At 42.6% G+C, this 26,972-nt stretch overlaps 1 protein-coding gene across 3 annotated transcripts in view; it reads left to right on the top strand.

Moving 5' to 3' along the window:
• Positions 1 to 2,621: 2,621 nt before the first annotated feature.
• Positions 2,622 to 26,972, top strand: part of DGKH (diacylglycerol kinase eta) — a 167,092-nt gene continuing 142,741 nt past the window's right edge. For 2 of the 3 annotated variants that reach the window (XM_027649738.1, XM_027649729.1), the window contains exons 1-2: positions 2,622 to 2,741; positions 9,105 to 9,290. In XM_027649738.1, coding sequence (XP_027505539.1) covers positions 2,685 to 2,741; positions 9,105 to 9,290 — 243 coding nt within the window. In that variant the 5' untranslated portion in view covers positions 2,622 to 2,684. Of the gene's footprint in view, positions 2,742 to 8,344; positions 8,609 to 9,104; positions 9,291 to 26,972 lie in introns of those variants that run through there. The other variant, XM_027649747.1, reaches the window with a different exon arrangement.

Raw genomic sequence — 26,972 nt, 5'->3', positions numbered from 1 at the left:
TTCAGCAAAATACTTGGCCTGTGATTTTCAGCCACTTCAACCAAGCAGCAGAGACACCTCGGTCTCATCAGGAATTGTGCCCTTCACTCCAGTGAGCAGACCTCACACATAGAGAAATCACATGGGGCCGGGCTCCTTAGCAAAGGCAGAAATTTGTCACCTTCACAGAAAGAAGTGAAAAACCAGATTTGGCATTCAGAAGCCCAAAAGGTCAGGGCTGAGCTGAATTGCATTGCATGGGTTTCATTTAGACCCAGCAGGATCTGTGCAGCAAGTGATGCCTCTCCCCCTTATCCAACAAGACCTTGAAATGTACCTTCAAGCTAAGTAGGTTGTTGTAATCTTCTGGGGCCTATACTAGCTTTCCACTTATGGAAACCAAGCTTTGACCTCCAGGGGATGAAATGAGGTGAACACAATTGTGCATCTGGTCACAGGTATAAGATTCAGGGCACATGAAAGAGAAAATGAGGATGAAGGCACAGCAAAAATCTGAATTTCAAGGCAAAAGAGTATGTATAATTTGTGAACTGAAGAAGTAACTTCAAGAGACAGAGTTTTAAGAGACTCAGTTTTTGTGGTTCAGCAAGCAAGGAAATGTGAGAGACTAGCATGACATATATTTCACTGCAGGTGACTTGTACCACAAAATCCCAGCATGACCAAGGCTAAATAGGTCAGATGTTGAGAGGTATAAACAACCATCATGTGAGATCCTCCAGTGCATCATGAGGAAAGGAGGGGAGCTGACTAATCTTACACTCATTCTTAGTGTAAAGCCCTTTATAGTATGACATTCCTCAGCAGTATCTCATACTCAGGGAACAAAGGGAAGGAGACCAGACATCTTTGGGCAACTGTTGCTCACCATTAGCTTTAGAAAGCTGCCTTCCAAAAATCAAACTTCTCTAAGTCATCTTGTTTGCTTCCTTCTGAGGTTACTCTCTTACCATCAAGGCAGTTCATCAACAGACTGATGATAAACTTATTACCAACAAAAATAGTTCCTTTTTCTACAGCTGGAAGAAATGCAGCAATTTCAGTTCCTCAAATGAGCTGTGCTGCTGTGGCAATTCTTTGGGCCTGGCTTAGGGGTATACCATCTTAACTTCACAGGAGTTTTCTATAGCCTTAGTTAAACGCATAGATAGGACCTCACCTTTTCTCACCAATAGTGCTACTTTTTGTAAACTGATGATGTACTTTGCAAAAGCCAAAGCTCAGATGGCAGCGTGCCATTTTTTGGTAAAAAAGGCTTAAAACACAAAGAAAATGAATATATATATAAATAAAACTATTATAAATGCAAATTTCTTTACTATTTCTTGTGAAATCCAACTCTTTTTCCATGTTTGCACTTATCAGGTAGATGATTCAGAGATAACTTTTTGTAATCAAGGCAAGCAAATTCAAAAGGGCAGGCTGAAACTGGGGTGAAGAACACCGTTATTTTGGATAGTGACTGAGCTTCATTTTTTCACTCCCTCCTCCAGTCCTACTTTTTCACATATCCACAACAGGAAGAAACAAATGAGTGAAAGTGTTAATAGAGATACAGCATCCACTTGAAGAGTCATAACGCTTGGCGTTCAAGGGGATGCTGGTAGCTAGTACACTGAGAAGGCTGAAGTATGCACACTGTGTAATAATAAAAGGTGTGATGGAGGGCAGAGAAATCCTGCTACTCCTTAAGGTAGGCGTGGTGGCCATGGAAATCAGAATCACTCTGTGTCAGATATGGCTTACACAACCGTGCTGTCTGTTCCACAGTAGCTATGCCGTGTCCCAGCTCCTAAGAGCTTGTCTTAACGCACCCGTGGGACTACCTGGCGCCTCTGTGGGGGAACGAGGTGCGATTTAACACTCAATTTAACATCCAAAGGGTGTTAAATGCGCAGTACCGCGCTCTCAGAGCCTTCACAGGGGCGGGCAGAGGGCTGCCCCAGCACTAGTGCCTTAACCCTGACGCCTTCACCGAGGGCTCGCTCGGGGCAGGGTGATGAGGGGAGCAGGGTGATGCGGGGGGCAGAGCTGTGCGCTCCCTCCAGGGCGGTCCACGACACCCAGCCGGGCCGCAGACCCCGCTCTCTGCCCCCGCACCAAGCCAACACCCCCCAAAGGAGCCGGGGCCGGGCACAGGGGAGGCGGCGTATCCCCGGCGGGGCACGAGCGGCTCCCGGAGCACCGAGGGGCTTCCCCCCGCGCAGCGGAGCGCATCCTCGCTCCCCGGTCCCGCCGCGACGCCGACAGCCGTAGCGACCGTAAACCAGCTTACGCTCAAGGCGATTTGCCCGTAATCCACTGGGCTTCTCCGGGCGGGAGGGGCTGCCGCGGAGCCCCCGGGGCGGCGCGGCGGGACAGGCTCCGCTCCGAGCACCGCCGGACACGGCGGCGGCGGTGATGGGAGCGGCGCGGCAGCTGCAGGCCGGCTCCCCCGGGAGCCGGGGCTGAGCCCGGTGGCCGTGGGAGGGAGAGGAGCCGGGCGGGGAGGGAGGAGGGGGCCTCTGCGGGGCAGGGGGAGAAAAGGGAGGAGCGGGGCCGGGGTGGGGGGAGGACGAGCGGCGCCGGGGAAGCGCTGCCAGCCACAGCAGTGGCAGCGGCGCGAAGGAGGCGCAGCCCGGCGGACCCGGCTCCGCTGCCCGTCGGCGATCTCCCCGCAGAGGTTGGGGACCTGCTGCGGGGTGATGGAGGAGCATGGGTACCCTTCCTATAGCGCCCGCAGCCCCGCTTGGGAGGAGCTGGTAAGTACATGCGTGCCTTGCCGTTACACAGGCATTTCCTACCCTTTTTCCTGCCTGTATTGTTCAGCCGGGGGGTCGGGCTGTCATCCTTATCTGTGCCCTCCAGCCCCCCATTCCCTTGTTCCGACCCCGCTCCACGCCAGAGCCCGGCCGCCGGCGCTCGTCCCCTCCCGCGGGGAGCGGAGGGGTGGGAGCCCTTCGCCCCCGCCGTGTCCGGCCATTTGCTGGCGGGCTCGTCCCTCTGGGAGACGGGGAGTTCATTGCCCGTTCTGAGTTTCACTGCCCGAGTGGAAAGCCTGGGATTAGCATCGAGAGCCTTTCCTCCAAGTTTGCCGGGGGGGGCGGTGGGTTGGATGTTGATACCATTAAACGCTTTCTCTTAGCATAGCAAAAGCAACGTGTCCAAGCAGCGTTGAGAGGCAGTTTCCAGAATGACACTTTCCCCCCCTTCTTCTGTAGCCAGACTGGAAATCGCTTCCACCGCGTCGGCAAGTGGGCTGGGGCTGGGCTTACCCTACTGCCACACTGCTTTGTGGGGCCCTACTGCCACCCTGCTTTGTGGGGTATGGGTAAAGTGTGTGCCTTTGGGCTACGACGAAGGGAGGGGAGTGCCCAAACTACTCGTGAGGAAAGCTGCGGTGCGGTGGCTTTGTGGTTTGTTTAAGCAACTCCAAGACCCTCCTTCCAACCAAAGGAAATCATGTCATCGGCATCCTCAGCAGGCGATAAAATCAGATTTCCCTTTTCAAGGCAGTCTGGTCCTGGTCTTGGACTTTTCTCCATTGTGCAAACACATACACACACACACACACATCAGGCAGGGAAGGCTAAAAATAGGCTTTGGGTAGCTGCTCGGGAGATTTCAGGCTATCTGAGAGGTCAAGGCTAGGCTGTCTCTGGCCCTGAACTTGGTGAGGCAACATGAAGCTTGGACCCATGCCACTGCCAGACTCCCCTTCAGATAGCTTTGCTACGTTTTGCTAACTCGTTGTGTTGGTCCAGGCCCCCTGGTTTTACTTGTAAACCCACTTCTGAAGAGCAGACGGGAGAGAGCCACACTTTGTCTGGATCACTGTGTGCACTCTCAGGAAAACAGTAGCCAAGCCCTGGAGATACCAACAGTGAATTAAGTTCACTCCCTTTCTTGTTATGATTTGTAGCCCTCCCAAATACATTTGTACTATCCTCATTTTTGTTATGAAGCTGAACATCCCCCTTCACTGCCCTCTGCAGTCCTCAAGCTCCAAAACTGTTGCCAGAGATGCAGCTGTGATAGGGAAAACAGCTGTATGTGTGTTCCAGTAACATGGAGTTGACATCGAAAGGATCGGGCAAGAGAAACCCAAGATTTTTGCCTGGAGAGATGAAGACGTCGTGGGAGGAAGGCAGCGAAGCCGATTCCCGCGAACACCTTATGCTATTAAGAAGTGACATTTAAATTGCTGCCGTCATCCAAAACTCAGCTGAAACTCGGGAGGCAGATGGATTGCAGCCCCTCTCTGCTTGGAAATGCAGAGTCCTGGCTGAAACATCCAAGCCCTTTTCCTTCTGTGATCAGGGCTTAGATAAACAAGGAGCACATTTTTTTTTTCCTCTCCATTTCCCCCTCCCCCATTAAGGACTAGGATTTGGGTCATGTTTATAATTTCATTGCTGCATTCATTAAAGAGTACACCCACGAATGCAGTTTTAAGGTTAACCACTGCACTGATTTCCTTTACAAGACTCTAATTTCAGCTGATCCACTCAATCATTTGCCTGGTAACCTGCTGGTAAAATACATAGTCTTTGTGGCAAAAGCCACATTGTTCTTTGCATCTGCTCATAAGCAGGCTTTTTATGATAATGGGGGCAAAGGGAGATTTAGGTGAAGATCTGCACGATGAAGGGGAAAAAATAGTACACAGACATCGCCACTGCTCTCAAAACACAGAAAAAAGAGCAGCAGGCTAGGGGAAACTATTTATTGCAGGTTTTGAATCTGTGAAAATTAATTATCTATGCAAATCATCAGATTATTGGGAGTTGCTCTTATAGTTTTTCTGAGAAATAAGTGATGGACATCAAATGCAGCCACAACTCCTTTGCCTATCAGGGTTGGACTTGTCTGTGTACTAATTCAAATTTCTATAAAACTCTTTCTTTAACTTACAACTCACTTTTTAATGGAAAACCTCTTCCTGAATCCACTAAGAGTTGCATTAGACCCCCCATGATGGAGCTAAGTAAATGTGATATAAAATGTAAGGCTCATCCTGCATTCTTCCAAGAGAAAATCGATGGTGGTGTACTAAAAATGTGCATAATACATATCTTACAAAGCTCTAGACCCAACAATGATATTATACACAACACCTGAGTCTTGGCTTTACCTTCCTGTTGAAATGTGTAAAGTCCTAATATATTTGCAAAGCATTTTTTTATTTTTATGACCACCACTTGTTTGGGCCTTTTCATTCTGAAGCATGGTTTAGCAAACAGGTTACAGGATTGCCTTGGCTAATCCCAAACCAACCAAAAGTGATGTAGTTATAGTACCTTTAACAGTGGTATGGATACATTTGCTATATTTTAGCTTCCTCTTTGGTAAGTAAGGAAACCAAAAAATAATAATATCACTAACTTGATCTGCAGAGGGAGTTCAGACAGGGAGATGTGAAATGAACTTGTTCAGAGTGGGGAGCCCAGTTTAAAACTCTATTTATCACTAACCACCAAAATTAGGAAAGATTCAGTAAAATCTTTTAAACATGGCAAACATGGTTAAACATTGTTAACCTGACACATATACCACTACTGATCCAAATCCCCTCAGAACAACTTTTTGAGGTGAAGGATAAAAAAGTACTACCGTTCAGTTTACAGATACCAAAGTGACCTAGAGAAAAAGAGGTAAATATGCTTGTTATGAAGGGAATCAATCTTAGAGCTGAAATCAAATAATGCAGTAATCTGTATTATAAACTGTAATCTCCAGTGCAGATAGAGTGCATGCGTATTTGATTTTTTTTTCTACATTGCACATGCATTTTATCAACACATATTCTATTACTGGGACTCAATGTGGTTAAAATGTTTTCACAGTGTATATAAAATGTATCCAATATCACAAGAAAGAGAAGCTCATCAGCTGATATTAATTGCCATAGCACGAATGATGTCAGCAGAGCTGTTTTTTATCAGTAGTATCTGTTGAGCATCTTCCTTTAAATGCCAGCCTTTTTTATGCTTTTCACCAGCCTTCCCTTGCTTTAGTTAGGAAATTTAGGTCATTACTAAGAAGTGTGAAACTGAGTATGTTAAATGAAAGACACAGTGCGTGCAGATATTGCATGTGTTTTTAACGGCTGCATACAGTCCCACATTGTTCGAGAGCCTGACTTGCAGAAGTCTAGTGGTACCATTTGTACTACAGTATTCGTAGATATGTTCACTGAGCTGAAATGTGCTATTCAGTATTTGTTATATTGAGTCTGACATTGATCACCTGGGAGAAGTTCAACTGTGAGATGAAGGGATGGAAGTCAAGTTGCAAGTCCTTATTGAGGTGAACTTTCATGGCTACCTTAGGCAGCTTTACCTGGATAAAAGCTGGAACTGGACCCTGATTATCAATTAATACTTTGACAAGAAGAACAAGTGGAAATGGTGAGATCTTTAAAATGTTGTGCATGGACAACATAGAAAAAACTTTCTATGCTAACATAAAGGAGTAACTCCTGTACTTTCAACAATGCTTAACACTTACTTGGTTTCTCCATTTTGAAAAACTCTGTAAACATTAGATGACTAAAAATTTTAGAGCCTGTAATTTTACAGAAGCCACGATATTCTTGTCAGAAACTATATTTGCTTGAACAGCACTTCCGGGACATTTCCTATTATTTGTAGATTTAGATTATTAGTACTAAAATCGTCACCTTAAGTAACCTGAGAGAACATCACTAGTACTTTTTTTTTTTTCATAGCACTCTGAAGTTTATCAAGATATGATGAAAGAGACTTGCTTGTAAGTGAAAGGCAGGTGCATTCTTTCCTGGTAGCCCCACTTTTTGTTTGGACAGTCAGGACCGAGGAAGATCATAACAGGGTAGCCCACGTGAGGATGAATGGCCCACCCTCTGCATGGCGCAGGAAGTGTGCAGCAGCTAGTGCTGATAATTAAGCTCTGAAAGGGAACAGAAGTTGAAGAATTGTATTTATTATCTAACAGTAACTAGTGTTGCTCAGCCAGCACTGTGTAACTGAGTTGAATTAAACAGAGTTAGCCAGTCTTGCTGGTGTTTTGTTAGGACCAAGAGTTCCTCAAATCACAGTTACTATTACATGCAATACATGTTAGCATTAATTAGCAAACTATGTTTCATTGTCCTCTTGTGATATCCAATTGTCATTTACCTTCAAAAGAATCAAGGAATTGCAGTGAGACATGTTCTGGCATAATTTGCTATTCCTGAAATTAAGATGGGGAAGAGAAAGAAAGGAGGGTGGAAAGACAAAGTGTCCATAGACATTGCTCTTAACTATCTTCTTAGCTGTGCCCTAAATTAATTCACCGAGAGCAACACATTCTTGCACTTGCTCAAGTTTGATCAATGCTTTTGAAAAAGGCATTTTCACCCTCTCGGGTGAAGAGTGAGACAACACAGAATTATCCCTTAGTTTCACAATTAGCCTGTAAGGAAAAGGAGCTATATGAGAAGTTCGCATATTTTGAGATGTGGCATTAATGGTCGGATTTAGGCCTTATTATTATTCTAATAGGAAATGTAGGTGATTTCATCAAAAATTCCTTTAAAATATAACTTAATAAGTACTTTGACTTTTTTAATGTTACTTTTGATAATTTTTTAACTTTAATCCAGTAGAAGTGATCCTATGTGGAGAAGGGTAGTAGAATCACATTTGAAGTACCTGGTGCAGTAACACAGAACTAAGTCACAAGACCTGCAAGGCTTCATGGAAATATGTACTTTCCCCTACTCTGAATAAAAGTCCCAATAAAAGAAACTGGATACTCTGGACTATATGAAATTAAGACCATGGCAAGGTGTCTGCAGCATACAATAGATAGTACACTGTGGGTTTGTTTCTCATTAACAGCTTTGTATTTAGGTACTCCCCAGCATTATATTAAGATATGTCAGTTCCCTTTCCAGAAATATAAATAGAATTGTGGGAATATATAAGCCACAAGTATTGATTGCTTTCTTATGTTTAATCCAGCCCATGCAGCTAGAAGTTGTGTGTTTTGTTTAGTATTGCTGTGATTTAAATGCTTATTTTGAACACTGACTACATACAAGCCACAATAATTTTCGAGGTCCAACAATTCAGAACATGTGACATTTTGAGATTGTGCGAGCTGCCAGATCTGAGTTTAAAAGGGAAAACTGACCCTTTCTTTCTCCAAAAGTAAAGGCTGCTCTTTTACAAATACAAAAATTAATAGAATAATAATAAAAAAATTAAGCTATTAGGAGAAAACAACTGGAAAGCAATGGATGCGTTTGCTAAAACTGTTCAACGCTTTGACGCTGACGGATAGATACCACGGGGTCGGCTGGCTGGAGGCCAGATAAGGAATCCATCGCATTACATGCCGTCCGTCCGGTCCCGAACAGATATGCTGCGCTCCCAGGGGAGAGCAGCACAGCCCTCAGCCGGGACGGGGCAGCGGCTGGGCACGCTACCCGCGCCCGCAGCCGGCCGATTTCCCTGCCCTCGCGTTCAGAGCTCGGCTCTCGCCCCACACCGAGGGTCCCCCGGTGCCACAAGGCGCACGGCGGTGCCCGGCGGGAGGTGCTCGGTCCAGTGCGGCGTCCCACCTCCCGGCCACGCCAGCACATCCGGGGAAGTCCGGGCAGGTGCGGGGGCGCCGGGCACCCTCCCCGCTCCCTGCTTCGCTCCCGGGACTCACCCCGGCGCTCACCTGCGGGGCGGGCTCCCCGTCCCCCGAGGCGGCTCGGCCGGCACCGGCACCCGGCGCCCCCTGGAGCTGGCGGCCGCCCGGGCGGCTCCCCATAGGCAGGGGCGCAGGGGCTGGGTCTATCCGCCCCGGCCCCGCCCGCCGGGGGGTGGCGGCGCCCCAGTGCCTGCGAGCGGGCAGAGGCGCCCGGCGTGGCCCGCGGCTCTTCCCCGCGGGCGGGGGCGGCGGAAGATGGCGGCCAGGCGGGCCGCCCCGCTCCGCTCCACCAGAGCCCGGCGCGCCCCGGCAGCCGCCGCCACCGCCTCCGTCCCCGCCCCCCCGCACCGCCTCTTTCCCCACCCTCCCGCGCCTCCTCCTCCTCCTCCTCCTCCCCGGGGAGGGGAGCGGCAGCGGCTGCCCTGGCTGAGCCGGGCTCGTGTGCTCTCTCTCTGTAGGAGTCCGGGAAGATGGCCGGGGCCGAGTCGGGGACGAGCGGCGCCGGGATCCCGCAGCAGCCCCAGCCTCAACCCCCGGCGGCGGCGGCGGGGCCGGCGGACGATTCGTCGGACAGCGAAGGGGAGCACGAGGGCCCCCAGAAACTCATCCGGAAAGTGTCCACCTCGGGCCAGATCCGCAGCAAGGTAAGGGGGGCAGGAGTCGCCCAGCCCAGCCGCCTTCGGGGCCGGTTTCTCCATCCCTATTTCAGAGCGGGGCTAGCCCGGAGCCGGGGGCGGCCGCTGCATCCCGCCCGCATCCCCGGGAGCGGCGACGGGGGGGTGAGGCAGCCGTGCCTCTTCCTTCCTTCCCTCTCCCCTCCTCCCCATCCAGCTGTTGCGTCCACATCTGTCCCCGGCTGGCAGGAAGAGCCCCCCGGGGCGGCGGGGCTCCGCGGGGCCGGAGGGGAAGCCGCCTGCCCCGGCGACCGGCAGCCGCCCTGCCCTGCCGGGCGTCCTGGGTGTGGGGGAAGCGGCGGGCTGCCTCCCTCCTTCCCTCCGGCTCCTCTTCCTTGGCGGCGGGCACTGCTGCCGCGGGGATCCCGCCCTGCTGCCCCTCGGCGCGGGTGGGCTGGCTTAGCGAGCCCTTCCTCACCAACTTTTCATGCCCGCACCCACCCTTTCTTGTTCATCCCTGATGCCAAGGGCCGCCGCCGTCCGCCCCGCCAGAGCAGCAAGCACTGAGCCCGCGGGGGCATGCCGGGCTCCCGTTCGGGAGCGGGAGTGCCGCGAGGGAGGGAAACGCGGTTTCCAGTTTGAAAGGTACCTCGCGGAAAGAGGAGTAAACTTCTGTACATCCTCGCTCGTGGGACTGGATACGTAAAGCAGCTGTCAAAATTTCAGCTTAATGCAGTTTTTTGGCTGTCTCGGACTGCCGAAGTTAATTCCCAGTGGAATTAATTTTTTTTTCGTGGATGGTATATTTATATCACTTTTTTCCTCCACTGTGAAATCAACAAGCACGCATTTGAACGCATAAAAATAATGAGACCTGACTTACTTTCTCTGTAGAAGGATCCTGTAACTTTCTAGAAAGCGTGGTCCGCAGTCAGTGATAGGGTCTGCGCAAAACCCCATTGGGGAAAGCTTATGGATGCAGTCACATCAAGATCAGTTTTTTGGCTGGAAGTGTATTGTTTGAGGGGCAGAGCAACTCGATACAGGCCCAGACAGATCAAACTTACAGTTTAATTTCTACACAATAGCTCATGTGGCATTGTGTCCTTTACAGAGGACCCATTAGTTTGTGGAGTCCTGTCAGATTGGTGCTGTTCTTCCCTTGAGTTTTTGCTTCACACCAGGTACAAAAGGCAGCCACTTTTAAACAGAAAGCTTGGTAGTTAAACAGTAGCATTATTCCATAATGTGAGGTGGAAAGCAGTTTTTCCCTGAAGCCTCCTAAACCTTTTGTGTCATTCCACATTATTGCTGAATGTTAATTTTGCTTTTGCAGATTTTAGGCCTGCCTGAAATGTTACTGCAGTAGACAATGTACAACTGTTGGATTGTGTTGCAAACATGGTCCTATAGAAACTTGCAGCTTTAACATGCTTCTGTGTGGCGGTTTGAAAGTGACAGAACACAATGCCTATGTTAGCTGTAGTGGTGTTAAGTGCATTGGAAGGTTTGCTCTCAGAGAGGTTGATACTTGCATAGGGAGAACATACAGATTATTATTGTTGCCTCAGGTTTGTGAGTTCGAGATCCCAGCCAATTCTTGCCAACTGTTGCAGATTGGTGGGATATTCTGTATCTGACGGCTGTGAATGAATGCAGTGCTGGGATCCCCTGAAGATCTAAGACACCTCTACAAAGTGATGCTTTTGCTTATCTTAGTTTGCTTCTCAGTTCTATTTCTGTGAATCAGATATATATAGGAAAAACTGTCTGCTGACATAATTGGAGTCATAAAGTGTTGTTTTACTGGTTGCAATTTACAGTGTAACTCCAAATATAAATATCTTTCTTTCCATTTAATTAAAAGTGATATATCATTGTTAAAGATGAAACCCATGTTAAATAATTCAGTAGCACTTTATTTTATAACTCACAATGCATTATTTAAAAGTAGCTATTTTTAGACAGACAACTCCCGTTTAGTTTAAGGGTGTTGTATGTTTGTTGTAGTAGTTGGTGATCAGTGGTTACATGAAACTACTAGAGCAAAGAACATCAGGGAGCTGCTTTTTTACCCAGCTAGTCCCTTTCATTCAAATTAAATTTGTTAAGCTTCACTGACTTGGTGGATCTGTTTGTAAGCTAAGGTGTTAATTAAATGGATTGTGTTTGTCTTACATCTAAGAATAGACTTTTGAAAAAATACAAAACATGTATATTATATTTATCATTGGTGCTTCTGGGCCATTTAAGACTGTGCTATTTTTCTCCAGGGGTTGCTTATTTACTTGAGGCATTTCAGCAACATGGTGTTGATTCCTTAGCTTAGAACTATACCCAAAAGTCTCTGCTGGTAGTTGTTTTTATTTTACTTAAGGAAGATGTTATTTTTAGATGTTTTGGTACAGTTCATCATTTGTGAAAGCTACCATATGGTGATATTTTGCAGATAGAATCACTCAGGAGTGGATTTTTTTAACATGTGTATAATAAGATTGAGCAAATATATGTATGAGAGCAAATCTGCTTTAGCAGCACAAACATAAGCCTAAAGATTTCTAACACCTCTAATGCTCAAAGGGAGAGAACAAGTTGTGGTGCAAAGGATTAATCTATTCTTTGGGCCAACATTTTGTTTGTCATTAGGAACTGTTTGCTCAAGCCCAAACTTGGTTATAGAATGACACTGCAGCAGTAGATATCTTTAGGGGAGTTAGGACCAAAACTGATTAGCACTTTCATGAGGTTAAAGCTAGGGTCTTTAAACCTCATCCTGGAAGTTACATCTGTGGAGTTTGTATGTGTTCCCTGAAGGAAATGCAAGGGAATAAATAGGTGGCAGGTACCCTGTGAAGTTTGAGCCCTTTTGAGCCAAAATCTCTAATAGAGTGTTGAAACAATTTTTAGTTTTGTCGCGTCTACTTACCATTCCCCCCCCCCCCCTTCCCCCAGGAGACCTGAATATTTAGTACATAAAAAGTGTGTTGGTTAAAAACAATTTATGAATATATATTTTGGTTTTGTGAGAACTTTGGAAAACTGCAGTCAGACAGTTTCGAAGCAGTATATATGATGATAATGTACTAAAAGGGTTATATTGGAGATTGAAGTCATGGAAAGTTCTCTGTGCGTCTGTGTTAAACTTGGCTTCTTCACTTTTAAAGATGCTGGTTAAGACAGGCAGCGTCAGTGCCTTCCTTAAACAGATGACTTCAGTTCTTGGGGCTACAGCCTGAAAACTGCCTGTCATCAGCTGGCTTCTAGTTTCCTTAAAGTTAGTCACTAATGCAAAGTACATTCCTTAGAAAGATGGCCTTGCTTCAGTTCTTTATAGCTGGAACGTGTTGAAAAGGGAAGGTTCAAATTAGAGCTGACATTTTTACTCTTTAAATTCTACTCACCTAGAGGATGGGCACGAGATTAGTAAATGAAGTAGTCCCTGGATACTTGGAAGCACAGTTATCAAATGAGCACAGTTACAGTTCCTGCTCGTCTTGAGTACTCTGCTAAAAAATGAATTTGAAGAATAGCACTTTTATCACTGACCTGGCTTCCTACTTTAACGGGTCCATGTCCAGTTAATGCAAAAGCTCTGCTGGATATGTGTTGTGCTCTCAAACCTACATTGGGTATCTGGCCTGTGTCTATTTTTGTATGAAGCAGGCATTCTGGAGCAGAAAATATAGATCAGGAAATGCAAGAAAATGTGTTGTATTGAGCAAGATAAATATACTTGTAAGGTATGTGGGAGAATGCTTTCTTCCTCTCTTTCACCCTCAGTGGTTTTTATTAGTAATGAAATTGCCGCAACATGGGAGATGTTCAGAAACGTGAGTGTGTTACAATTAGTGGAGGTTAAATGGTGGTGTTTCATTAAATGGCAATAGTTGTTACTAGAATTTTTTTATCTGAGACCTTAGTATATTTTTGAGAGATCCTAGATCATTATGGAGTAATAAAAGTAAATTAATTAAATTCCCCGCTGTGATTTTATTGGCCTTAGCGGATAACACCAGCCATTTAGGAACTGAGCCTTCAAAAAGTTTGTAACCTTTTCCATATGGTGACATTTGACAGTGCCAAGTCCCAGTAGTCACTTCCTGTTTGTTTCTTGTATACATTTCTCTCAGATTACCATAGCTTGTTAATTCACCTAATTGTGAAGTGCTGTGAGTGATACCAGCGTTATACTGCATGAGCATCATTCTCTGCAATGTAATCTGCTTTGCCTAGTTTTGATGGTTTCCAATCTACTCAAATAAATAGTGGTTGATTCCTTTCTGCTTAAGGAAACTTGATGTTTTTTTTTATGCACCAGAAGTTCTCAGGAAAATGCCACGGTAGCAAAATTTACCCTAGTGGGGATCCTTTATATGAATTAGAATTGTGTGAATCTTCAAAATACATTGTAATTTGTAATTTATTCTGAAACTGCAGTGATATGTATGGTGTCACTAAACTTCGTGTTTGCTCAGCGTGGGGCAGAACTGAAGTGACTAAGTCCAAGGCAATAAACCTCAAGTTCTTGACACCTAGTAGTATTCACAGAAGAGACTGAAGGGTGCTGCCGGATATCTGTCTTCATTATTCATATTTTCCATCATTTCCATTCTGCAGATAAATTACTTGAAGTATATCCATCCTTAGTAAAATATTTGACCAACTTTTTTCCCCCCAACTGTTGTCAAATCTGGCAAATTTGTTTCCCTCCCCACATCCTGGGGACTTTAACCTGTTTTTAAAGTGAAATATTCAGAATCAGTTCATTAATATATATTCCTGATACATGCAGACATACATACTTATGCACAGGGCAATATATTTAAGTTTTCATATACATATATATATATATATATAGTATTGAGTTCTAGAGTATCTTTGGACAAAGCAAACAAGTAAAACTAGCATGTAATGGTGTGCAATATTTGTTGGTTCTTATAATTGCTGTGTCTCTATATAAGCTTTCAAAAAAGAGTATATTAATGGAAAATTTCAGCTGAAGACCTGATAGTTCGGGGAAGTTAAAAATGTCTGAATACACTACGTAGAAGTAAGCAGGGTTAGAATGGAAAGAGTTACACTGTTTAAGGCACAGTGGTCATTACTACTCCAAATTCTGACACATGTTTGTATAAAACTGAAATGAAATCTCCTAAGGCATTTTAGTGATGCGTGTATTGGCAAAGCTTAAATTGCTAGCTAAGTACCAGAAAGGAGGAGCTTGTAACATTTTTCAGTAGGTATTTGCAAGCAGGTCTTCAAAGAATGTTGCTTTTGGGTTATTTTTTTTCCTTTCTGGAATCTTTCACATATTAATGCTATTTTGTACTGTAAGATAACATGAATTACACTTTTTTTTTTTTCTTTTTCCCAGCCAGCTGGCAAGCTGTGAATGCGAAAAAAAGACAAGATAATCACACTTTCATCTTTAATATAAGGTTTTGATTGTCTTGTGTTTTGTTCCAAGGAGCTGGGGAATGCTTTCCTGCCAAAAAGATCAGGTGAAACACATTGAATTTATTGTGTACTTTAGAGAGAATTCCTATTTTTTAAGAAGCACAAGAAGAGACTAATTCAAGAATAAATGACAACTGGGAATCCCTTTCTGAGATGCCTCATCTTGTGAACTTCATGTGCACAGTCCCAGAGACACATAACAGCCGTGCCAGAGCTCAAGAAAGGGCTATTCTATAGCTGGGTCTTTATCCATCTAAGGCTATATAGATAATTTACAAACATTTTGAATTGTTTCCAACAGTTAGGTCAGAACGCAGGATGCAAGACTGTTGTATGACTGCTGGATGACTGCTGGATGACTAGCTGGATTAGCCAAATTAGTTTGGATATCTAAAGCAGAATACCTAGAATTACAGTGGTTTTGTAATTGAAGTAGTGATTAAAAGAATAGTCTCTGGCTATTACAAAGCCTTTATCTGGAGGGAAGTATTGAAATTCTCTTGACTAGCTAAGACAATAAAAGGCAGTTTAGACTAATCTTTTTGCTCTAGAACACTCCAAAAGGCTAAATATATATATATTTTTTAAAAACAATGTGCTTCTCATTTTGTTTGAACTCTGACAAACCATGCTTCTGGTAAGGGATCTATCTGTAGAAGAACATACATAGTTTGGAGACCTCAAAATCTTAGCACAGAAAGAAGGTAATGTGTGGGTTCATTTAAGCTCAGAATATGGAGTTTTGGGTATAAAAGAATGCTCTGTAGTCATGCTGTTTTGGTTGTTTTCCTCTGATAGGGATAATTAAGACGTAGTTTGATGTCTTGTGAGAGTAGTTCACTTACTTGCAAGGGAACCCCAAGATCAGTATTTTGTTCTGGTTGGCCATCAAGTTTTTGAGTTGGTTTTTTTTTTTTACTTTTTAATTATTTGTAAAATAGGGGGAAGTGATGTTATAAAGTTATTGACAGAAGGCTAGCTTTGTTTTTATTCTTTTTTTTTCAGTTTGATACTTTAGTATCTGGACTTTGTCTTTTATTAGGAGAGAGAACTCTTTCTTTCACCTTTGTATTTGCCACCTTCTTACATTACTGTTTTATTCTTTCCCCCCCCAGCCTCAAAAAAATCAGTTGCATTTTTCAAGATCTTTTAAAAACCTAAGAACAGGCTACCAAATAACACTGTTTTAGTCATACCTCTATTATCGTAAGTTCAAGCCATGACTCTCAATTTGCTAGCAATGGCAAAAAAAAAAAAAAAAGCCTGGCTTGGGAGCATCCATAAATTACACCCCCTATACCCTAATAAAAACAAACCTCATTCTTTCTTAATGTAAACAATGCATTTATCACAGCAAACAAGCTTAATGTAGACCCAAAATAAATATTGTTTCACTGATACGCTAAAATCAAGACCACTACCTTAGATGCTATTTAAAATTAATGAAGAGATTTATTCCAGTGCAACATTTAAGCACATACTGAAACACTTCAGTCATCCTGTACACTTTTATGTGATTAATTACTTCTTAAAATTAGGCCAGTGCTTAAATGCTCATTGGATGTGGGCCATAAAAATTTCATACGTGAAGTCAGAACATGGTTGACTTAGAAAACTTTTACCATGTAGGAATTATCCTGATATACTGCACAATTATGAAGAAAGAGCAAATAATTTATTTTTCCAGCTAAGTTTTTCATTTGAATAATATTTCTGTTTAGGAATATTTCACCACTTGGATACTGAAAGCACATTAACAAAAACCTGAGCTGTACTCTTGGGAGAGTTAGCATTATTGTAATGAATTCAGCAAGCTTTTACACTTGATGAGAATTTATTTGTTTATTAGATGGGCAGCAGGAGATTTATGATGATCTAGACAATTCATTTCCTTGCCTTTAAGCGCTTGGGGTTTGGAAATTGTGTGAGATCACACTACTTTGTTGTCACTTAGCAACCTGAATAGGATTTTTAAACCAAGTAGTAGCTTGTGGGTGGCAAGTTTCCCTATATGTTTGCTGGGTGGGAAGCAACAGGAGTCCCTCTGTGGGCAGCCGCTGGGAGGATGTGTGTCCAGCGCTTGCCAGGGTCTTTCTAGACCGGCTTGCTGAGGAGAACCGGCTGTGCCCTCAGTGTCATTTTGCACTTCTGGCATAGTTCCATGCTGGGAAGATCTGCTGAGGTTTTTCATGCCTGCAGAGATTTAAGTGGATCTAAAGGACTGTCATGCTGCTCTGGTCAGTTATGTCCTGTTGTGTGGTTGCTTAAATTTAGCAATTGAGTTTGAATGGCTTCAGTTTGACAGCTGGTAGTCCTTATTGCTGCTGTGATACTCTGGAGTGAGAAGGAGATCAGTGTCTTCTCTGCTGGTGGGAAGTGTGGCTTGCTTTGGTTCAGGTCAGGATGTTGGAAAGGATCAGCATGGCTAACCAGCAGTCCCAGCTGCCCATCAGGCAGAGACTTCTTCCCTCCCTGTGCATGCTCTCTGTTGACTATGAGGACGGGCACATACTTCTATGTTTGTTTTAACGCTCCCATAGAGACATCTTGCTTTGTGTTCTCTCCCTCCTTTCCTGCCTGCTGCTGTCATGGTTTCTTCAGGAATTTGAACAGAGAAAGGGTGACATGCCTTTTCCTTTCAGTCTGTGCCTCTGCAAGGTTTCTCCCCATAATTCCCATAAAGAGAGGAACTGCCAGAAACGATAAAGTTTGTTGGGTGTGGAGTCTTGGAGAGGGTGCAGATATGTGAGGTTGCTTCTTTCAATAGTTTCACCCTTCACTGCCTCCTCCTTCAGTGGTACTGATCAATCCTGGGAGCAGATGGTTCAGTGTGGAGCTATTGACTTGAAAACTTATGCACCCTGTTTGCTGACTTTTCAGCTATAGTCATTTTTTGCCTGATGCGTCAGGGGGCTTCAGATGGGTTACTCTCTTGACAAACAGTGATTTACCTCAGTCTTGTAGATCTATTAAAGTGAAAAAAGAGACCACAAAGTGTAAAAGGGGATTTGTGAGTCAAGGATCCCATCGTTGAATGGTGATGTTCATGGTGGTAATCATGGCGTGAACAGTAATTCTTTCTGTTGTATATTAATAAGACATTTATAATTTGTGGATTCTGCCTGAGATGAATGCAGAGGGGATGCAGATCTGCAATGGGGAGCTAGTGTGAGTGAGTTACTTGGGTGTGAGGTGAAGAACTAATGTTTCTGATTCAATCCAAACTTTTAAGGTAGTAAAAAATATTTTGGTCATTTACACAGGTTCTCGTTACTGACAAAAACAGTAATAACTTTCAGAACCATCTATCTGATGTTGTTAAACTTGATTTTCTTTCCCCTGAGTGAATTTGTTTAAACAAACTTTGCATATAAGCTAGAAGTTTGCATTATAGTGGTTTTATAGGGGGAAATCAGAATTTAAGAAAACTTCATGTAACTCAGTTGACTGCATCTTGGGGTTTTTTTTGTTATGAGTGAAAGTTGGGCTAATAAACATCATTCTACAATGCAAGCACAGAAAAGACTTTTACCTGTAATGAGTCCACCAATTGACATTTTGTAGAGAGAATGTTGACCAAAATGTGCAGGCAAGATAAAATTTATACCTGAGATGCTTTACTGCTTAGGCTGGTAGTGTCCAGCCTTCCCTGATCCACTGGCAAATAATATTTCAAAAATTCAAAGTCAGGTTACACAAGTTAGGGTCTGTGCTTGTATCCTGTCTACTAGATGACAGGGTTTTTCCTTGCCCTACTTTGTAATTTTATAAAAGACATTAAAAAATACTCCAGGCTTCAGAGGGTTGTCAGATTTCTATCTATGCCTCCGATGCAAAACTCTGTTCTGCTGCTTCTTCAGCATATCAGAAGAACTGAAGATTCTGGTAAGTACAGAACTTCTGACGAGCTCTTGTCAAAAGCAAACTATTAAATGTGCTGGCAATGTCAAGCTGTAGGCTTAAAGACCCGTCAGTGCTTTTGTGTATTATCTCACATTACCTGCTGTTGCCAGGTAAGTGCAACTGCAGTGAATAGCTTTTTTTTTAAAAGAATATATAATTGTAATTCCAATTTCTTGAAACTTTACATTTTTCTGTAGTTCTGAGTGTATGTACGATTCAGATGATCTTACTTCTTGCACAGAGACCAGTAATTAGAGCCCACTAATTCTGTGCACGTGTGTGTGTGCATGCAAACCATGCACAAAATGCAAACCCCCTTTTTTTTCATATGTTTGCAGTGTGCACCACTGAGGAGGAGATAAAAGGAGTTAACATCACAGATTCTACTTCTTCCCCACCCTTCATGAGCCAGGGATCTGCTGCCAACAGTTTTACAAAGGGCTCCTATTTCAAATTACCCTTTGAGCTTGTGATAAATTGTGTCCCTGAAAGGCTGTATTACAGTGAGGTGTTGGAAATGACAGGGAAATCTTAGATTTTTCTATTTGAGTAAAAAGAAATAAAAATAAGTCACAGTCAGGGCATGAGGCATATGACTTCTGCTGAGTTTTACAGATGATTATACCTTTTCTTCCAAATATACACCATGGTTATTTATAGCTGATCCAGAGTTTAAATTGCTATGTGTAGGTGTGAGAGGTTATAGAGAGGGACTTTTTATAGAAAAAATATTTATGAATGTTGTTACAGGATCATAATAGCAATCTGGGTTGGAAGACACTTCGGGAGGTCATCTGTCTCACCCCCATGCTCAGAGCAGGGACATTTTCAAGGCAACATTTGGTTGCCCAGAGCTGTGGCTCTCTAAATGTCTTACAGATCAATAGAATATGGTTCCTGATTTATTTCAAATTAAGTATTCTCTCTTATGCCTTTTATGCAACTGTTGAGGATAACCTGTGTCTGCTGGGGAAGATTTGTCAGTATTTAAAAACCTGATTATATAGCTTTCAAAGCAAAAAAAAAAAATTACTTCTTTTCAATGGTACAACTTTAGGAAAGATTTTAAAAAAGGAGAGTGCCTTTCTTCTCCCCTCCCATACTTCATAATATGGAGCAGGAGTGAAATGGTGTGGTTGCTGTCTATTTATAGATTTAGTAGTGTGCCAGTGTACACTTATTATACCTAATTAGGAACATTCCAAATAACTTGTTGTTTGCATTACAGATAAAGCTATATGACTGCAGATCAATGCCATGGAATCATATCATGCCTTATCAAGGTCTAAAGTCTTTCTCCTCTCTCTAAATTAAACCTCCCTGGACTGATTGCTCTTTTTGAAAAGTCTTCCTACTATGGCTGTGATTTATTTGCCTTAAGACTGTTTGTATGCTGCTTTAGTTAATATTTGAAAGCTGGAATTTGAAGGGGAGCTCAGGGGAAGTGGGAAGTCCTATAAAAGGAAATTGCAAGAACTTAAATTATCTCCACTTTTTTTTTTTCTTTCTTTCTGGTGTCATTCTGTATCATGTTTGATGATCTGGGGTTTGACAAATGTACAGTTGCGGGTGCCTGGGTGGTGCTGCACCGTGTTCGCCATTCTTCCTACAACACTGGGACTGACCATGAAAGTGAATCTTCACCTCTTGCAGGTGGGGACAGATGACTCAGAAGTCATGAGTATGGTACAGAAAAAGACCCATCTAAACGCAGCAAGGATATACATGGCACAAGGACTTGATGAAATGTAGACTTCTTAGCCGTTCATGTTCCGGATATACTTTTAATGCTTCCCCTCTGGTAAATTGTTTATCATGGAAACAATTATAAAACTTTTCAAACTGTGTGGTTTAATGATAGACTATGTCTCCTGTTTGAGCCCAAGCTTTGTCTTACTTGACCTTGGACCCTGTAAGCTTTGTCAGTTGTTGGTAACACTACTAATCAGTTTTACCGCAGTATATGGTGATTGAGAAATACTGACTCCAACTCTTCTCCCCAGAGTGGTAAGCTATAGTAAACTTCTGATTCTTGGTGTGACAAAATTCTGAATTTTGTCATGTATGGAAAAGCGCTTCTGTGTTTTTCTCTCTTTGGGGAAGTATGCAATGTAACTTGAACAGAAAGAAATTTATACGAAGCTATATGACAAAAATAATATGCAGTATCCACAGGAAAAAAAAAAAGATAGTTGGTAGCACTGAATTTTGCTTTGAAAAATTTGATTAACAGTTAAGGCCTAAGAATGTATGCAATGTTGTATTAGAAATACATGTAATAGAACTTTTGTTCTCTAGGTAGTACACAGTGTATAAAATTATTATTCATCTTGATAGATATAAATAAGGAAAAATGTTTGACATCTAAGGTTTAATGGTGGCTTTTGTTTTAATTGCTAAATTACCTTATTCTTAGATGGAAAGGTTGAAAATCACTAGCAGTATCTTGTAATAGACTGAGTTTTTCTGTGTTTTAAAGGCTCCTAAATTTCACTAAATCTGCACTTAATTTTTACCCTAGGGAGTGGAGCCTACTGGGGGAATTTCTATACATGCTATCTGAAAATTGCTTGTTCTCCGATTTTTTTAATGTTATCTTTTTTCTTCACCAATTAAGAACATCATAGCTTGTCTGTTACAACTATCTCCTTTTTATATATTGGCAATAAAAATGATTTCTAAACTGAAACAAGAATGTGGTCTTGCATGTTTTATTGCTTAGAGTTAATACATAGTGAAAGCTTATTTGACAGTATTCAGGAATAAATGCTGCTCATCATTGCAGTCTCTTGGCAACCTGTGCTGGGTTCATTGCATATGGGCAAGCAGCTGCCTGAGCATTGGTGGGAGGTTTTTATCTTTGTTATTTTCACAAGTTGCATAGAGGAGAGTATGATTTGAAATGTCAGCATCCTGGGATTTGAACAATGGGGTTAGATATGCTTAGCCTTCCTAAAAGCTTCCATGTACAAGAGTGCAGGATGCAAAGGGCAGTCTGCACATTTCATCGGTGCAGTTGAAATGGAACGTAGTGTGTGGAACAGCTTCCTGCTGAAGGTAGATCAAAGCACAGACAGAAGATTGTTTGCAAACAAGAAAGTAACTTAAGAACAGTTGTTTTGAGCAATGTCTTGGACACCTGGAAATAAGCATCTCAATGAATGCTGAACTTGACCGTCTCTTTCAGTGACCTCTAAGCCCTTTGTTTTTACCTTGACATGGGCATAATGTGGCCAATGAGCAGGACTGTTATAGCTTCTAAGAGTGTCTTCATGTGTCATCACAGCCAACAGAGGCTTAGATGAAGGCTTAGCGGAGGATAGAGTGTTCAGTGCGTCAGCAAGGAAGGACAGAGTACTTGAGTCACTCCTGTGTAAGCTCCTGCTTCAGACAGAGAACAAAACAGAGAAGTAAGGGCTATCTGTGGAGTAGAAGTGAGAATGTGTGTGATTTTTAGTGTTTTGTGCAGAAAGCTTAGTATACACCTAACATGCATTCACAGTAAGCAGATAACACTGCAAAATTTTATAGCAAACAAGAAGCAGGGTTTAAGTGCCTGTAGATTTTGCTGACTGCTGCACGTGTGCCTAGAAATATTGTGGGGTGGCTTGGTCAGGAAAATTACCTGTGGATATTCCATCTCTAGCACCATATCAGGTATTGCCCATTGTAATGGCTTTGTGACAGTTTTTCTCCCGGAAACGAGATGTGCTTACGGGATAAGCTTAATTCTGTGGGTGGATCTTAAAAGGGAGGATATTGCCTTGAGGGCAGTGTTCAGTCTGAAATTTTTCATAATTTTTCTGCAATCTGTAGCTTCTGAGGTATTCCTTTTTTGTTTTCCCTGTTTCTCCTCAGATGATCTCTTCCATGAATTTAGTATATTTTTTTTATTGCTGCTGTTGTATTCCAAATAGTAGAACATGATTGCTTATCTGAAAAATCCAGCTAATCCTTTCCGTCTTTCAGGAGTGAAATGGTGATGTTCTAAGCCTTTTATGTATTTGGAGGATATGAATTTATTTTAATTTAAAAACATTTATTGCCCAAATCATTTGCTACACAAACAGGGGAGGTGTAGTAGGCTAGTGGGATCAAAGGACTGGGATGCAATGTTGATGCAAGTTACTGGAAAACCTTCTGTAACTATTAAGAAATTTTCCTTTTGCAAGGCATGTGGGTTCTGAAATGTGCATTGTGATACTGTAATTGTCTGTATGTCAGATTTGAACTTAATCTGTCAAACTAGAAAGGCCACATTATTTTTTTCTCTTTTCTTTTTCTTCATTTTTGTTTCTTCTCTCAAATGAACTTAGAGATTCTTCAAAACACATTTTGATTCCTGAAGAAGTAACTTACAACTCATAAGCTGAGATAGGTACTAGAGAATCTATTGAATGCTAGTTTAAAATGCCTTTTGTTTTTTTTTCTTTAGTTTGTGTACCCCTTAATCATTATGTCAAATGCCTGTTTGATGTGCCTGTGTCAAACTGTTGGTTACAGTGGTGGGAAGGGGCGATGGCTGCCATGAGCGAGTTGTTTTCTTTCTTTTCTAAAACAACTGGATAGCTTCAAAGGACTTCTGTGTTGCAGTGAACACCAGGTTAGGGTGCTGGGCCGTAGTGATGATCAGATATGGTAGAATGCCAGTCAACAACTATTTTCTTGTCTGGGATAAACACCATGACCTCTTGTGAAAGCAGTGGTGTAGGAATCTCTGCTTAGGTAGGATCTGTGTTCTGCTCATCAAATTGAGGGAGCTCTCTTCCAGCTTTGGTAAAACAACTGGTGTTTTGGGGTATAATTGGATGTTCTCACCTTTCTTTTTTTGTCATGCACTTCACAACTACTTTTCCAGTGAAAAGTAGTGCCTCTGCATGTGGTGATGATGATGAGCATAATGATGATTATTTTTACAACTTCAGCTGATACATCAAGGAGGTGTCTGTCTGTAGGAGAGTAGTGCTGTATTAAGGTGTCCTAGCTAGGCCTAAATGAACTGCTTGCCTTCTGAATCCAGTGCAGCCCTTTGGGCTTTGTTCCTAATGGAGCTAATTAGCTGAGGTGTTACGTCATGCTAAAGCAGTTATCTTGCTTTCAGTTCCAGCGTGCTTCATTTAGCAATAGCATACAAATCTCTGCAAAACACAGCATTGTATTGTTTAGGCCTGTCCCAAAATGCTTGGGAGGAGAAATTTATAACAGGGTGCTCAGTTCTGCTTCCTTATTTCTTTGGTCTTTGCACAGTGGTGAATTAGGTCCTCAGTTTGGGATGATTTCTTCTATGCTGCTTGTCGGCCACTTTTTTAGTTCTCCTCTTTTCTTATTTGTCTTCATGTGCCTTACCACCAGATTCACCTCTCTGCATCCTAACCAGCCGTTGGAGTTTTACTCCCACACTCAAAAGTAATGATTGCCCTAGAAGCAAGGTAATGATTTTCCTAGGAGCAGCCTGCCTTCCCTTCTCTGTGCTTATTTAGGAGCATGGTATCTGAAAGATTATGTGAGGAGGGAAAGGGAATTGTGTGCTTCTACTTTGCCAGGAGAGGAGAATCCAAAGCCTTGCATGCTCTGTGTAGAAACAGTATTTGCATCTTCCTACCTGCATGGTGCAATGAAATATCACTAGGCAATGTGCAGCAACACTCCAGAAGCACCCTGGTAATCACCTTACTTGACTCAAGAGCTGAGATTATTGGATGTGGAAAATGGCGAGGGGGTTGGAACTAGGTAATCCTTAAAGTCCCTTCCAAACCATTCTAGGACTCCATGATCCAATGAAGAACTGTCTTGAGTTTTCAAACTCTTCGTTTTTTTGGTTTTTTTTTTGTGATCTGTGTCCCCAGTAAATAGTTAATGGAAAGTTAAAGTGGAAGGAGATTCAAAGAGCCCTAGTCCATGTAAAAATGATGACACTTTGAGATAGTCTAATCAGGAACAGAGCTTCCCTGGTACAGTTTTCCAATGTGTGTTTGTTGCCCTTTCTTATTTGTTTGTTTTGGTTTTAAATTGACCATTGACCGAAGAAATATAGTTATTGTAGTTAACAATCCTGTTATAACACATGCTGACAAAATCCAGAAAACTCGAAGTTGGGCTGACACTTGATCCTTTACTCATAGTATTGTTCCATAATATTTTTTCCTCCATGACATCATGAACTATGAAAGTGCCAACATTTTTTTTTGACTGACTAGCCTTTTCTTCCTTCATGCCATAACCTTTATGTTTAAAAATTACTTTCTTTTTTTCTTTTTTTTTTTTTAATTTAGTGTATGTTTCAAGAGGAACGTGCTGGCCATGTGAGAATGTTTAACATCTGTGGTGATTTTGCCACCACATATTCCAGGCAGTTGGCACGCACATTTATCTGCAGGGGTACAATGACATTTTTCTCAGCAGCTGTATCCATGACAACAACTGGGAATGCCCATGCCTCCTCTTTAGTTTTCAGAAGAATATGAATTCTTACCTTCCTAATGAATGGCCTGGAAAAAAAAGCTGTGTAATTTTAATCATGGCATATTCCCTTCAGTCATTCAATGATGACCACTCTCAAATGTTTTAGTATCAAGAAAGTATCAAATTAAAACACATGTACCCATGTGCACGGAGAGAAGAGTATCTGTTTCATGACCTACCACAAAGTCGGATGAATTGCGCAAGTATTTGAAAAATGAGGGTACTCGGGAAGTTTATTTTCAGTATTGAAATCTGTACAAAGTATGTGATTTAAACACTTAAGTTCAGAGATATGAGGAAGAGTGTATCATTATAAATGTCATTTTCCATGACAGAATTGTTCTCCTTGTGTGCCTAACCTGAGCAGTGCATTGTCTGTCTGTCAATGTTGTCTCCAGGTCAAGCAAATAGTATGTGAAGTGATACACAAGTAGTAGATTGGTCAGCTCTCCAAGAACACTCAACATCCAGCAAATCCAAAGTGACTTATTTACATGCATAAACGGGAGTTGCTGATACTGAATGCTCTTCAAAATCTGACTGTGTTGAAAACAGTCTCTTATCATGAACAAAACAGAAGTTGGAGAACAAACAAAAGGCCTGGGTAACTTTATTTTGTCTTAATCAGAAATCTGAGTTCAAGGACGAGGCCAATATACACATCCTGCTAATACATAGGCTGCCAAAAAGCAGTGATTTCTTAGGAGCTGAGATTTTGATTGCTGTGAAAATGAAGGTACAAGACTTACTCCTTTGGGAGACAAAATCTGTTTTAACACCTCTTCAGTGTATTTTCTACTCTGTTCTCATGAGTAGTTTCTGGGTCTTCAAGAAGAGCCAACTCAAACCAGGTTTTCAGATCATTCATTGCTTTAGAAGACAAGAAACACTATGACAGATGGTAGAAGTATTTAAATTGGTTTATTCACATTACCTGTAGAAATGTTGTCTATTTTTTCTTTAGATGAATGGGAGTGTGGGAAACAGTATAGAAGACAGCTTACTTACCATTTTCTGCCTCTTGCTTTCTGGTGAGGAGTAGGGAGGGAGAGGGAGTTGGTACCTTTAGATTTTGGGAATTTGCTGGAGAACAGGGGAGCCATAGAAGTGATGAAAGGAGGTGGAATGGCAAACTTGTAAGAAGTCCAACAGGGCTTCCGAAGAACATGTTCAATTAAAGAAAGCCCTGAGAATTGCCAATCTACAAAGCAGTCTTGCCCTGTAAGACTGTAGGTAGTTAGGGAGGGGTTTGTATGCAAAGTTTTTAAATGCTTCACTTGCTAGTTCTGAATTTTCAATATTTATAGGTATGTTATAGGTTATAATGAAGTATTAGATCCAGGGTTCAGGTGCCTTTTGCTACGCTCTCCTAAAGGAAAAGAAAGTGGAGGCTGGCTGGCTAATGGTTCTGTTATGCCACCAAACCTCAGTTCATGACTGTTTAGCTACTACCAAAAACTTTTCCATTCCTAGGCGGGAAGAAGAAGCAGCTATAACAAACTCAGGAGTCCCAGAGGACAACCTGAATTCTCCTCTAGAGAGAAGCCATTCCTCAAAAGAGAGAACATCATGTCTGGAGAGGCTGTTACAAAGCCATTACATAGAAAATCTGTCTGTTTAGCCATCAGGGCATGGACAAGCCTGGCTTCTCTGATGACTTATGAGAGAAGATGGAGGCAGGTAGAAGCCCTCGGGAAGGGGAGAGAGTGCCAAATTTGTATGGGTTTTGGAGTGTAACAAAGAGAGGTCTTCTCTGCCTCGTTATGGAGCTTCTGAACTGCTCCATGAAAGGAGTCAAAAGACTTCTTGTTGGAAAGGGTATTGGGATGATTGCTCTTTGGTTGTGAGTTCCCATAGTCCCAGCAAAAGACCTCAGTAGATCTGCCCCAG

This window comes from Corapipo altera, unplaced genomic scaffold (genome assembly GCF_003945725.1).
Source record: "Corapipo altera isolate COAL_440 unplaced genomic scaffold, ASM394572v1 0, whole genome shotgun sequence".
NCBI lineage: Eukaryota > Metazoa > Chordata > Aves > Passeriformes > Pipridae > Corapipo > Corapipo altera.
The sequence above is the reverse complement of the archived record's forward strand: the minus strand, read 5'-3'. Positions and strand labels throughout refer to the sequence as shown.